Source organism: Melanaphis sacchari, unplaced genomic scaffold (assembly GCF_002803265.2).
Source record: "Melanaphis sacchari strain LSU unplaced genomic scaffold, SCAv2.0 Contig10_pilon_pilon, whole genome shotgun sequence".
NCBI lineage: Eukaryota > Metazoa > Arthropoda > Insecta > Hemiptera > Aphididae > Melanaphis > Melanaphis sacchari.
The window spans coordinates 1,377,974-1,393,960 of NW_020270420.1; the positions used below are offsets into that span (position 1 = coordinate 1,377,974).

The 15,987-nt window shown below is 26.7% G+C and overlaps 1 protein-coding gene across 3 annotated transcripts; it reads right to left on the reverse strand.

Moving 5' to 3' along the window:
• Positions 1 to 667: 667 nt before the first annotated feature.
• On the reverse strand, positions 668 to 15,884 carry LOC112603612 (paired mesoderm homeobox protein 2-like). 3 transcript variants are annotated; one of them, XM_025352280.1, is made up of 6 exons: positions 15,578 to 15,884; positions 12,715 to 12,908; positions 5,470 to 5,648; positions 2,219 to 2,390; positions 1,631 to 1,753; positions 668 to 895 (listed from the first exon to the last, which is right to left on the reverse strand). In XM_025352280.1, the coding sequence occupies exons 2-6, from the start codon at positions 12,890 to 12,892 to the stop codon at positions 726 to 728; spliced, it is 822 nt and encodes a 273-aa protein (XP_025208065.1). In that variant the 5' UTR covers positions 12,893 to 12,908; positions 15,578 to 15,884; the 3' UTR covers positions 668 to 725. The 3 variants fall into 3 exon arrangements, with proteins under 3 accessions (XP_025208065.1, XP_025208064.1, XP_025208063.1); XM_025352279.1 differs by lacking the exon at positions 15,578 to 15,884 and adding an exon at positions 15,200 to 15,233; XM_025352278.1 differs by lacking the exon at positions 15,578 to 15,884 and having other exon boundaries at positions 12,715 to 13,565.
• Between the last annotated feature and the right edge of the window lie 103 nt (positions 15,885 to 15,987).

Consider the following 15,987-nt stretch of genomic DNA (forward strand, 5'->3'; position numbering starts at 1 on the left):
AATTAGATCAATTTTTAGTAAAATAAAAATAAATTATTGTTAACCTTAATTTATTGAATTGTTACATATAGATATCATATTATGTCTAAATATATTTGTGAAATATCCTAGTCTTAATTTATTTATTTTGTAAATTTTAAGTAGGTATAAAACAAGTATCTACATAGTATATGTACACATAATATTAAATACTATTATTAAAACAATATATTTATAGTCTCTTATACCTATAAAATATGTTATTAGTGATCATAGTTCTTAAGTAACGAACAATTTTAATTTGTACACTTTTAACTTTTACCAATAATTTTAAATTATTAATTAATCAATTGAATTTATAAAAGTTACATAATATTCTGTTATTGCTGTACTTGAAATTAATCTTCAATAAAATTGTACATTTCATTTTTACACAATGTTATCTTTTTCATACTATAAGTTTTTTTAGAAAATTTACTATAAAGTTTATTTTATTTTTAGTTAATATCTATATTAAATGCATTTTTCTAAAATAACTAAATAAGTTAGAGTTGCAATTTATTATAAGTTTTCTGAGGTAACAATAAAGGTGAGATATACACAATAATAATAATCAAAAATAGAAGTAAAAGCGAACAAAATAAAGTATATTTTAAATATAATAATAATAATAGTAATACATGTCGAAGAGCTGAAATATGTGGTACATATGTTTATATATATATTATATATAATCTCTAAGTGTACTACATGTGAGGAGTTTCCATATAATATTCTTGTGGACGAATTCTCATGTTTGTAAGATTAGTGGAAACCATGTAACCGGCATGGTGGTGGTGGTGGTGGTGGTGATGGTTTGGTACCAGACAGTTAGAAACTGACATCGACATTGAAGGATTACCATGAGTATGACTCCCTGCCGAATAAAATTTAAATATGATTATAGCAACATTTTTCAATCCATAGCAAATCTTTTAGATTCTAAGTGAAGCGATGAATGTATTGATTTTATCATGATGTATTTTATTTTGTATATTATATGTAAATGTTAGGTAGTCGATTAAAATCCATGAAATGCTTCGATTTTCAACTTTGTGAGTTGTTTAGAACAAAAAAAATATGGATCTAATTTGTGGTATAGATAAAAAATCTATTTTATGGTGTCATCTTAATTTATTTATTTATCAGGGTAAATAATATTCAATTGATTTTTAAAATAACTTTTTAGTATACATCAAATATTATATTTTTGATGACTTGTAGTCATAATACTAACAACTATACGCTGTATATTGTGATATATTAGCCTAGTCGATAGTATATTCTTATTGAATTATATTTATTATATTTTAATAAGTCTATAAAAATGAATTAATAATTAATATTTCTTTGAGTATTATATACCTAAACATCTAGTATAGTATCAATTAATTGTTTGAAGTCGATATCTCTTAATGTAATATGTAATATATTTATAATATATATATATATTATATGTATATATAATGAGTATAATGTACATATTATATTTACGATAGAAAATTGTAATAAATAATTTTGACAGGTCAAAAATAATAATTTATATAAATTATATATAATTTAAACATATATATTATACATAAATTTGAATTGAATCACTGGATATAGTTACCTGTGGCGGAGACTGCTGTAGGTAAGAAAGCCGGGTAACTCGACGAGTGTTGGAACATTCCGCACTGTGATAAACCGTTTGATTTCCATGCCGAGTACTCCAGGAGTCCGCCAAAACTGGAGCCTATACAATATTCATAGACATATTTTGAATAGGTTATTTATATATCTTTAATAATAATAATTATTATTATATAGTTACAATTTAAAAGCGTGTTCGTATTTTGTAAATTGTATCATTATCGTCACTAAATTACTTACTTATTACCTAATTTAAGAACATATACGAATCAGATTGTTATCTGAATAATAATAAATTATTATTAATTTTTATAAAATAATTAAAACAAAGTTAATGTTTTTTTTTATTTTTATTAATTATATTAGGTACCTACATAATATTATGTTGATATGATTATTACCACTATTTTTGATTATACAATTAATCAATGATCAATATTTATTTATTAATCATCCATCTTTAAATCCTAAATCTTAATTTATAAATATATATATATAGTTTGTTTTTACTTTTTACTGTACAAATACAATATACTATATATACATTTTTTATAAGTATTATACTCACCAGCTGTAAACGGTGGTTCTGAGTGAACGGCATTCGTATTCGATCTGGGTAAAAGGGGTTGTTCCACGTTCGGGGACCTGCAATCGGGTGCAGTCGATAGTGTGGAATTATTCCTCGACAGACTACTTCTCTCGTTCCGTCTGAATTTTGCCCGCCGATTTTGAAACCAAACCTGATCAGACGCACAATGTCTAAATTGATGGTTTATAAGTATATGCCCAACATAATAGTTAATATTATGTACATTATACATTTGTGCATGGCACACCATATATATATATATTGTTTTACAGAAGATCTGATCCTTAATCCGTCACTTTTTGTTACTATTCAATAAATATGCAGAATTTGAGAAGGGGGATAATTGCCTATCTTGATAAGTTAAAATGATACTTTTGCTCCAACAAATACCAGAAAACAGTTAGGGTGTGAAGGGTTATAAGAAAAATGAATGTACGAGTATATCTACCTATATTTCATTGAAAACTTGTTTTGTCAATTTTGTCAATTTGTTTTTTCCTATTTTTAATGTATTTAATTTCTACACACTCTTGTATATTTGTCATGAGTCACTTATAAAGTTTAATACATATACCATATACATATATAGACTTATGCATATACATGCTGCAAGAGTAAGAAAGTAGGTGTGTATAAATGTATATAAATAATAAACATAATATATATATATGTAATAAGCACTGCGCGGAGGTTTATTTTTTCCACACGTACAATAATAGGTAGTAATAATAGTATACCCTACACATATACACGCTTGAACAGATTGCACAGTGCTTATACAGATATGTAGGTATGTTGTAACATACGTCTCTCATTCGAATGTTAATTGATTCGGACTTGAGCCCCGCACACGTGCAAGAACACGGCGAACAATCCACGGCTTATATTATACATTTATACATATGCTTTGTAATAATATAATGTTATAATTGTGTATAACTGCCGCAGCGGCGTTCCTCTGTGTGCACTATATTCAGTGTGTTGCAGGGCGCTCGTCGTCACTTGGACTCGAGCCCTCCGCCCGCGCGTCACGAAATCACTGGTCCGCGAATTCCGCCGGGCGGACTTGACAGCCTCCTCTCTGTAGACCGAACTTCCTTTGATTTACCGTGCGTAGGTATACATAGATCATATATTTACACACACACACACACTAATACATATACGATACTTGTTGAACGGGCGCCGCGGCCGTCCAAATTAGGGACACATGTCAACACGTGTGTGTGAGAGAGACTTGAGTTGTGTGAGAGATACTTGATTTGTGTGTGTGTGTGTGTGTGAGTGTGTTTGTATATACATACGAAACCCACACCCCACATTGGCCACGTGCTCGTCTGTCGTTGTCGAGTATTATATATGTATAAAATATATGTGTGAGACTATACGAGATGATCGCGTCTCTGTCAATTAGCTAAACGCGCCGGATTAAAAGTGCGACGGATGTGCCGGCAACAAGTGCGCTCCTAGCTCGAGTGGCGTACGCGAATAGAATAGGCGCATGATATTTATCGATTATAATATTCATAAAAAGTATCATAAATTAATTGTATAAAATATAAATAACATATATTAATTTTTCAGATTACAATGTAAATTATCGTGCAGAAAAGAACTTATATTGTTGTATAGTTTTGGTATTTTTTTATAAAATTAAATTATTAATATAATATAATATACGAGTATTCATTGAAAGAAACACATAAAATGGATATAGATTTTTATGAACAAGTATGTATATATGTAACTATGCATGGGCGTGGAGTGGCGGATCGGGTAATCGGGACAATACCCGGTGGCCGGACTTGTTTATACAAGCAATGGTTTGATCCTACAGGTGTGATGAAAATACGTAATATTTTGTTATCTTAGTTAACTTCAGAAATTACGAAAACAATTTAATACTATTTTACAATAGAGCTAAGAAGAATGTAAAATGTGTATGATAATAAATTAGTAATAGCTTCTACTAATATTTAGGCTAAATAAACCGTTTTATACTTCTCCCAATTAAAAAATGGTTAGCAATATAAAAATTCAAGAAAATGGTATAAAATGAAATTTGAAAAAAATGGCCTGAAAATACCTGTTTTCCACGTAAGAGTTGTTGAGTCACTCGCCTCTATGTATTTGTAACCAGTAAGCAGTAACGCACACAGGGGGATTAATAACCGAAAATCTTCCGAAAATATATTATTCCTCTATGAAAATTTATTCGTATAAAGTACTCCTTTTCTGGGATTAGCATAGGTAGTACCTACATTTAACTTACGAAAATTATTTTTAGCACAAGGTATATCCCCTTCTGAAAAAGTGTGAAATATTAATTTTAAATAATATTTATACTATTCCGGTGTATTATAATATGAACAGTGTTTATTAATAATAGTGTCACATTTTATTATTTCAATTAGTTAGATAAAAATGGAATATAATAAAAGATGCTATTCAAAATGTTTAAAATAAATGATTAACATCAATCAATGAGGAAAAATATCTGTGATTTCGTTTAGAAATAATAAATAAAACTAAAATTTTTTATATATCAAGATATCTATAGTTATTAGTTACCTAGTTTAAATTTATAAATTGCTGAATTATAATCTACTAAAGGATGTGGCGTAAATTGGGTTCAATTTCTGATGGTGCAAAGGCATATTCTCCGGAGCTATTGAATTGGCTCTCTAAGTTCCTAAGCAAAATCCTTCCCAATAAACTATATATTTTTCCATATATTTCTTTAAATAATAAATACATTTTGAATTATTTTAGCAGTAAAACCTTTATAATTATAATATTAATAAAAAAAACAATCAACAATTTATTTTTATTTATTTTAAGTTGAGACGACGTTCCTGTTTATATGTTATATATTTCAATGATTTTCTGGTGGTGCAAAAACATACCTTTGAACCACCACATCTTAAATGTGGTGGTGCAAGTGCTGCATTTGCACCACCCAGTTTACGCCACTGACTAAAGGCTATACATTGAAACTATGAGTATAATAATTCATAAACAATAAATTATACAAGTTATACAGATTTTAGCTAATGTAATGTATTATGATTTGTTATATAATTATAGAAGTCAATTGATAATACATTTATAAATAAATAACTAATACGTTGTAGGTAGGTACCTATTTTAATAATATAGTTATCCAAGTAACTGACTTATATATCTATTGCTTATGAATTATGATAGTTATATTTGTATAATATGCTTACTTGAACTCTGGCCTCAGATAGACAAACTCTTCTTGCCAGTTCTTCTCTAACAAACGCGTCTGGATAATGTGTCCTTTCAAAGACTTTTTCTAATGCTCGCAATTGACAACTAGAAAATGTAGTACGATTTCTTCTCGGCTTGTTTTTCCGTTGACCATCTGTTTCTGCAGAATTCGTTTCTAAGAAGAAAGTTACAAATTATAATATTATATTCACTTAGGTATCACTAACGACACTAACTCTATCAATAGTATCAATACTAATAATTTCGTTTATGAATGTTATGAGTTTATGAAAAATTTAATACCAACGAATACTATATTATAATAATAGATAACCACATCTATAAATAATGTGTAATTTTTAATAAATTGATAAAAACTTAAAGACAAACATATATGTGTTTTATTATTAAAGGCATACATAAGTTAATTTTAATAGTGATTCCTATATATTTAAATGTATAAATATATTATCTTATATATATATATATATATATATATATATATATATATATATATATATTTATTTATTTATTACCTATATACTTAAATATTAATGATATTGCTGTTATATTTAAATATTTTAAGATAAATAATAGTTTATGATTTTGTCTTATGACCTAAAATTATTTTCCTGTATTTTTTTATAATTTAATATATAACTTATAAGTATATATTATATTATTATTAAATGTATATATTAAATTCAGGCACTTCTCTCGGTCGTCGTTGTGCTAAAAAAACATCATTTCAAACTTTTTGATGTTAATAATTAATATCACAAATACAATGAAGTAAAATAGGCCTTAATTGCTTTAAATATTTTCATCAGTGCATATAAATTAAGCTTACCGTGAAATTAAAGCGGTCTACCGTTATAGACATAAATATTATTATTATGGTTATAAAAGGAGTTATACAATAATATTTCATTAATACGCTTCATACTTATATAACATTATAAAACCTATTATAAGCCCAACAACACAATAACAATTATATTTAAAAATAAAAAGTAATTGTTATTTATACTCCTACTTACAAAATTGTTTTAATTTATATGATAATTATAAATAATTTATATTATATATCATATAGGTATCTAAACTAATAGAAATAATTGTACTAAATAATATAATATATTTATAGTTACCTAAAATGTAAATATCTTACAAGAATCCATTAAATAGGTACTTTATAAATTATATAATATGGAATAAATTAATATGACATACCTATAAAAGTTTAAGTTTCAATATTTTAAATGTTATAAAAACTATTGTTATTTGTTATAAGATAAATAGATAAAAATTGCACTAAAATTACACTAAAATTAATTTTAAAGAAACTATTTGTTTTATAAATTCTTTATTAAAATAAAGTAATAAAATACAACTAAATTAATTTTGTCAAATATCCAAGATTAAAAATGAAGAATCTTAATTAAGATGTATAAAATATTTGATGATTTTTCCGAGACCAAATGTATTTCAGCAATTCATTAGTAATGTTTTTTTAAATGAAATTTAAAACATCTGTTTGGATTAGCATACATACTTTAATTTACACGTTTTTTATTTAACAAGCTATAATACAAATTAATCAAATATTATTTGATTGTTTAAATTAATAATTTAAATACATAAAAGAATGATTATATTATTTCTCACCCACCCACGTTCAGTTCTAGACCACAATATTCTTTTTAATATCAATTACGTTTTTTAATTAATAGGGTAAAAATTAATTTAATAATGCATGCATGTATATATTTTATAAACCCGAGATGAACACATAGCTGAGAGGTTTAAATTTACAGAAGACTAATGCAATGGAACATGTCCAATGACACAAATGACGACGTTAGTGTTTTGGTCTATTAACCATATATTAGTTAACCGGCCTAATAAATAACATTAACGAAAACATAAATCAGACGCATTTTAACAACATCCCGAGCACGGCGTGTGCATGGGGTTTTTAAATTATTATGCATTTTCACGTGCTACCGTGATGAACCGCTCGTTTAAATACTTTTTTGAAAATTATTAACGTAAATTCCTTATTTGGTTGTTTGTTTTTCTTAGTGCTGTCTTTGTAATCAACTAGGTATATCTATTTTATTATAATTTTTTGTTTTTCTGAAAATAAAGAATTGTAAATTCCAATAACATCATCAGTACAACACGAATAAAAATGTGTTTTTAATTTTTTATAATATGCAATAACAATATAATTTTCAAAAGAATCTTAAACACGATCAAATAATTTAAATAATATGTGTTTATCAATATCATTGATAATTATCATATACCTGTATAGGTACCTCCATAATAAAAAATTTCAAAAAACATTATTTTTTGTCTACAATATTGAGTATTGTATTAACAATAATAACTAATAAATACTGAAAAAATTGCAACGATAATAACAATAATAAACAAAATAGGTACTTATAATAATTAAATTATAGTACTTAGACATTGCTTATTGTATAATAATAATTAGTATAATATAGATTATAGTATCTACATCAATTAATCGGATATATACGTAGGTAAATGACTGAAAGTTTGCATTATAATAGTTATTCACCATACAGTTTATTAGTATTTAGTAATCAGTATTATATACGCAGTTAAAGTATTTCGGATTCCAAAAAAAAAAGACGATGGACTTGGCGGATTATTATTGAAGAGATAGCTCGCGACATTTGGCAAGCATTGAACAATTAAAAATCGTTCGATCAATCGTCGAGACAAGTATACACGAATTCCTGACCTTTAAGTAACAGGCACGGAGACGTCGAAAATGTGGACGAGCAAGAAAAAAAATTACGATCTGGACATATGATAAAATGCATTTTTGCCACTGAGGGTACCTACCTATATTATACAATATCCACATATATATATAGTGACGGGCGACGACGAATGCGCTTTACTGCAGGCTTGTTAATTAATTCTTTAAAACCGCTATATATTTTACCTATCTATATCATCGTTGTAGATAGTGCATTTTTCTACTCAATATAGCCCGGATATTCATAATGATAATAATATGAGTTATTATCAATTATGTAAGAACTTCTATACTTTTCCGTGTATAATGAAACTGTGAAAAATTAAAATTTACCTATACTTATTGTCCATAGTCCATGAAGTCATCGTACAAAGATGATAGCAGAGATGTATCCTTATATCAATAGTCTGTGTTAGATTTCGGAGAACAATTGTTAAAAAGATCAACGAAATAATAAAAATGTACAAATCGTCATAAAATTTGCTTTGCTCGAGAAAAAATTAAGAATAACAGTTCCTCCATCGACACCGCGCCGTCCTAAATTACTGGCTACTGTATGACGAAATAACAAGACTCATATTAAAATAAAATTTATATATATTTTATTATTATGCATTAGATGTGACACATTAATATATCGTGTAACGCGTAGTATATATTATAATACATACAGTAGTACGGCGGCTGCAGGACTTACGGCTGAGCAGTCAGACGCTAGTCTTTGCAGCAGCGGCTAAATTTAAATCCATAGACGTCTGTGAATGCTAAATAATTGCTGACCATATTGTGCACGATTTATCTCCAGATCTTGTTAAAAATTTCTCGTCAAAACAATAATAAAGAATTTGAATTTCTATATATATTTATTATACCGCTTTCGAAATTAAAATCAGTACCTGGATAATATTATATAATATAATATACCTATATAATGTCCTATTTATTACGAATATTTTAAATTACTGCTGTTTTGTAATTTAATTAAACTGTGATAGAAAATAACTATCATTGAAAATTTTGAATATAATATTTAATGCGTGTATAGAAAAATAATAATGCCAATCTGTGTGGATTATCTAATTAATATGGTGTTGGAAATCGAACACTGATGGAGTTTTATTTCATAAAACAAACTGTTTTGTAAACGTTCCCTCCAAAAATATATACGTTAATAAGAGTTTATATAGTTATCAGAATCAATTTCATATTTTATATAAATAATAGTGTTTTGTAGAATATGCGGTGAAAGGTGACATTTTTTTCCTTCTAATTTGTCGAGTTATTTTTACTATAAATATAAAAATAAAATTTATCTTACAATTAAAAGCTTACCAAATCATTTACAACTGTGATTTGTAACGGCATATTTTGTTGACACATTGATAAATTATATTATTGTATTCTGCACTTTATTCAACAGTTTAAACATACAAATTAATTGTATGTGCATAACAGTTATACAGAAAAAGCTGCTGACAAATGTAATTAAACAACTACTAATTTATTAAATTTTGTTAAAATCAATATTAAATTTTTTCATGTAATATAGATATAGTTAAAAATAATTGAATGCAATTTTTTTTTTAAATTAATAAAAATAAAATGTATTAGGATTTAGGTTACACTGTCAGACGTCAATTTTATTATTTTAGTAAACGTTACTGTATATTGATATTTATGTATATAAAGGTATAAAATATAATATATTATAATTGCGTTTCTGTGTATACCACTGTCACTGTGTATTATATATTTATACGAATTGAGTTATAATAAAGCCCTATAACATTTTTGACATCTTACAACACATTATATATGTTATACACTTAAACTTTTTTACTTTATAGACCATTTATTATTTAATGGAAGGTTAAGTGTTAATGTAACATTATTAATTTTGTCGGCTTTAGTGTGAAAATCATTACTCATTAAATATAATAAAGTTAATGTAAGCATATTATTGTTTAATCGTTTAAATTTGATTTTATTTTATTTTCAATTCGTACGTTTAATTAAAAAATATTATTAATTTGTTTATTTTTATTACAACGACATTAAAATTACATTATACTGCAAGAATATTTTTTAAAACGATTTTGTCTAAAATATATTACCAATTATCCGTCAAAATATATATAACAGTAGCGTGCTGAAAATTTTTTAAACTCAATGGGAGAAAAACAAAAGTTTATAAGGATCACCACTTACCCAAAATATAGATTTTTATGTCCTATAAATCATTTTTTTACATTAAAAAAATAACTACATTGTTTTTATTACTATAAATGTTTTGTATTTTTAACATTTATCATACGACATACACCCACTAAGTTTAGACTTTAAGAAATCGTCTTAAAAATTCTAATGATAGATGTAATTAATTAGTAATAATAGTTTGTAATATTTTTTGTATTATACAAGTATGTTTATAATGCTTAACGGCAGACAGGCTTTTGAAACTATAATCAATCGTAATAAAATATTCGACGTATTATATAAGTAAGATTTAGTGTTTTATTTCTGACTGATAAAATGCATTTAAAATAACTGTAGTATAAAGTTATAATATTCTTTGTTTCCGTAGTATATTATACCTATACTACACGGCCCGCATTATTTTTTTGTTTGACATACAGAAATTCCAACGATGCAGTGGTTATAAAATAATAATTTCTAATTGAATAACTATTTGTTGATGTAATAAAGATATTGAGGAAGAGAACGTCAAAAAATTAAAAGGACCTCTCATATTTTCACGGTCTCGCTAGCATTTGTCACCGTATTATACAAATGTTTAATATAGCAAATGTGCGTTAGGTAGGTCCAATTTTTCGTTATTAGCTATATAGTATTAAAGTTAATTGACTTATAGAAAAATTTAAAAGTAATAATATCATTTTTGTTTGTACGTGGCTTTTTTTATAATTTTTCAATTTTTAGTATATATATTAAATACATTCGTAACAGTTATTTCTCACTTAAAAATCAAAGTATATCAAAAAACCAACGTGAAAACACAGATAATACGCAATTTCTTACTTTAAAGTTTGGTAATAGGTAAATTCAAATTCTAATATTTATCTAATCAATTTATTTACTCAAGTATTGATATCAAGAAGAATGGTTCTGCATGGTTTTCTCATGGTTTACGGGAAAACTATGAGTACATCATATATATATTATGCACAATTTAGGAAGGAAGTGGTTAGACTCTTGGAAGAGTTATAAGTTATAACTAGTTTTTGTCCTTCGAAAAAGCCACTATCAAATAATGTTTAATAAATACTGAAATGCCTTGCTTTAATATTCTTTTTTTTTTTTTTAAACACTTAAACGTTTGGTCATATATACTCATATTAAAATAAATTAAAAAAATTAAATTCATTTTTTATGTATATTTATATCAGCTTAATAAAATATGAATATTTATTATTTAATAATAATTAAATACAATTTTAATGTATTTACATAATAATGTATAATATACCTACACTTACATACGATAATGTAAATGTGTTATCCAAGTTTAAAAAGGAATGTAGCTATATAAATGCGTTGTTATCATTTCTCATAAAGTATTTATAATTTTACTGCTTTATCATAGTGTTCATTATTTATAAGTTTGATCAATTGAAAAATGAAGAAAATTAACAATTCAAAATATAGGCTATTTAATTAGTTGAAAAATATAAGCTTTGTTACTCGGTATAACAGGTTAGGCCAGTTTATAAAATTTGACGTGCGTGTGATACATATAATAATAAATACACATAGATAAGTAGGTTGATTCAGAAGCAGGTACAGGGACTATTATTTACTCTGTACCCTAAAATATGTGCATTAACTTTTTCGATCAGATTTTAGTCAAACAATATATTTTTAATTAAGCTTCAGGACTTATGCATGGGTAACCTTCTTCTATTGACTATTATATTCATCAAATTTCCCTATTGATTTTACAAGATATACTTGTAGAACATATATACTTAGCCAATTCGAAAGTTATGATGTGATAATTAAAAGTTATAACTTATAATACTAAAATGCATTTTTTATCAATCATACAAAAACTGTAAGCAACTATACAATATACATATTATAATGACCTTCCGAAAACCGAATTCCGGACTTCAGGGGCGGAATGGCCAAGGAGGCAAAGGGGCAATCACCTCCCGGGCCCTTGATAGTTTCAGTTAATAAAAATTATACACATTTAAATATAAAATATAATAGTAAAACACCATTTCCTTTCAAATAAATGAAAATTAATTGTGCACTATTAGCTAAAAATATTTATTAATTAAAATGTGATAATAATAGGTCCAGTTGATTAACCCTCCGGACCCCTCGATACCCACTCCACCACTGCCGGACTTACATATATTTATGAATGTCATTTACCCCGCAGTTATCTATATTCTATAATATGTATTATACTTACCAACTTCGTAGCAGGGTGTCATGCACGTGGTCGCCGGCCGCTTATGGTCGTCGGCCGCAATAGCCGGCCTCCGGACCTGTAAGAGTGAGTCCACCGTGAACCTTTTGGTGTTTTCGGACGCGTAATCGTCCTCGGGCCTGCCGTACCCGCCGACAGCGGCGGCCTGTTCGCTGAGCATGTGCAGGACGTAAACACTTTCGAAACGCATACAAAAATTGTGACGGTTATTGAGTGCAGCATGCGGTTCGTTATTATTATAGGTATTATTCTATAATTATTATATAGGTATATACAATAATACTACCCAAACGGATCGGTTTTTACTTATTTCTGTTATAATAACGATAACACGGATAGTGATTAATAGAAATGTACGTATTATATAATATAATTATATGGTAGCGTTGAGTTAAATATCATCTGCACTTAAGTACAGTAATCGCGGCGGAGGCGGCGGTACGCGAAGACATACTGTGACGATTCTGAGACGTAGGATATTCGGTGGTATCCACACGTAAAAATATATAAAAACGAGACCGCCTCTACAACGGACGCGCGTGCGTGCGCGTGACGAGCAGACGATATTATTTAGGGGGGCGGCGGTGGCGGCCTTTTGGTAGGAGTCCAATCGCGGATGTCCGCGCGAATTATGGTGTCTGTTCGAAAAACTGACAAGCGACCGTCGCCACCGTGCGCGGGTAGATACTTATATATTATATATATACGTATGTATGTGGTATGTCGTATACGTATAAAATACAGCACTGTTGTAGCTCATTATTTCGAGTTTTTTTTTCGGAAGATTTGAGAAGATCGTATACACAACGTGTAAGTGTGATTTTTAAATAATCATAGACATTAAGAGAACCCTTATTTTGTCATTCTCGGTAGTATAATGAGTGAAAATTGCAAGAAAGTATTCTAAATAAAGATTTTATGAGTGACATTTTAGGTTTAAGAGCAATAAGCAATGAATATTGTATTGATTTTCAATCGTGTATTTTCTTAAGAGAGTATATACATCACAAGGATAAGTTGTCAATAAAACGCTTAGTTTTTCAATTTGAAAGGTTAGTTTAGATAATAAATTGAGTAAAAATTGTACTTTGGATACGTCAAAATTAAAGTTTTATATTTTTATACAAACGGGAAAAAAATTAAAAATTAAGGAAAAACAAGAATTTTTACACTAAACCAGATTTCAACTAAATTGATTTATTTATTTTGGTATAGTTAAAAGTTAAAAGCGAATAATCACATAAATTTGAAGTACCTACCTATTTATAATTTATTATTATTATATATATTATATGATATAATTTTCAAAATATTTTGACTTTTTTAAAATTATTTATAGACAATTAAAATTATTGATTTTTTTAGTTTTATTTTTATAAGTGTTAATAAAAAATGTACGAAAGAGTAGAAATGTTTGAAAATTTAATACAAAGTTCCTAGTACCTAAATGGTTTATTTCTCAATTAAAAAAATATTTAAATAATTTATAGTCAAAATATTTTTTAAAAGCATTTAAATTTAGAATTTTGACAAAATGTGTGAAAAACTCTAAAAGTACAAATTATTTTGTAGTTAAAAATATCTAAAAAAAGTTCTGTTTATACCTGATTTGAAATTTGAATACAAGCTTTTTTTTAAAAGTTTTTCAATCTCTTATAAAAAAAAAATTTACCGGACAGCCTGCAAATTAATTTTTAGTAAGCATTCTAAGTTTAAATTTTTTAGGACACTCGATTTACCGGCAAAATAATTAAATAATTCCTCCTGAATCAATTTTTGATATTAACAGTAAATACTTGAAATTGTCACCAAATATTTATCTTATTATTTTTATTATGTAATAATTTTTTTAAAATAATTTATCTCTTTTTGAACTATTTATAAGAATATCAAATTTTAATTTTTTTATAAATTTTGATAAAAAATTATTCGCTTGGTAAAATTTTTGAAAATTTAATACAAGATTCCAAGAAAAACTTTTTGTACTTATATTTGTTTACCTATTAAGTTTTGAAAATGTAGAAAAAATTCCTCATAAGTAGTTCATAGTATTGATAACATAAAATATAAACATTATATGAAAGTATTTATTTTAGAGTTTAAATTTGGATAACATTTATTATTATTTAAACGATAAATACCTATTGATGTTAATTATTTTGGTACAATTTAAAAATATTATTTTTGGAAACTTTAAACTTTTACGTATATTATATTATTATGAATTTTACTATACGCAATGATATTTTTGATTTATTTTAATACAATTATCTTAAAAATATAAACATGTACAGTGACCGCACCATAAATTTTGGGGCCCTAGGCAATATTTTTGGTGGGCCTAGATGATTATGGAAGTAGACGTTAAATACTTACATTTGATCTTTTGTTTTATATAATAGCTGACACTAATGTGTGTAGTGTGTAAATTAAATTTTAATAAAATATATAAAAATTGTACATGTACCTGTATAACATGTCAACAAGATAATTAAAATGATTTTTCCTTGATTTTACTGCAGCAAATAGTTATTTATAATTGTATCATAATTTATTGTATCTGATATTGACTTTTCAACTAATATCATAGACAATCCACAAAGTTTTTCTTGATTAGTTGTATTATGAAGATAATTTTTTATAATTTTTAGCTTAGAAAAACTTTTCTCTGTGCTTACTAAACGTTGAAGTGGCTGGAGCGGTTAGAAGTATCCGAAGTGTAACATTAATATTTAAAAATTATTTGCGGGAGCATTTTTATTTCTTCATTGCGTTGTTTTTTTTAATTTTCTTTTTAAAGATCCTTTTAAATATATACGTTTGGACATGATTAAAATATTGGTACCTTTTTTTTTTCTTGTTTGAACCGACGACCAGGAGGGGACTGCTTTCGCATTGCTTCCTCCCGGAAAATATTGGTACCTATATGAGTTTAAAATAACGTTAAAGGTATTGATAAATTGTTATGTAATAGTAAATAAACAAATAGCCGCGATAGTTTTATAATTAATATTCACTAAACTATGGGTAAAGACGGAAAAGTTCATATTAGCTAGTCAATAGCTACATAAATGAAACGAAAACAACTTGCCGGATATACACACAACTACATAAGTCAACTTGTACCATGTACAATGTACATAATATTACACGGCTAGACAGACAATTATAGACAAATTACAACACAACACAACACAACACGTAATGAACAACGATAACATGAGTAAACGACACGGCTTAGGGATTTTTCGTTTT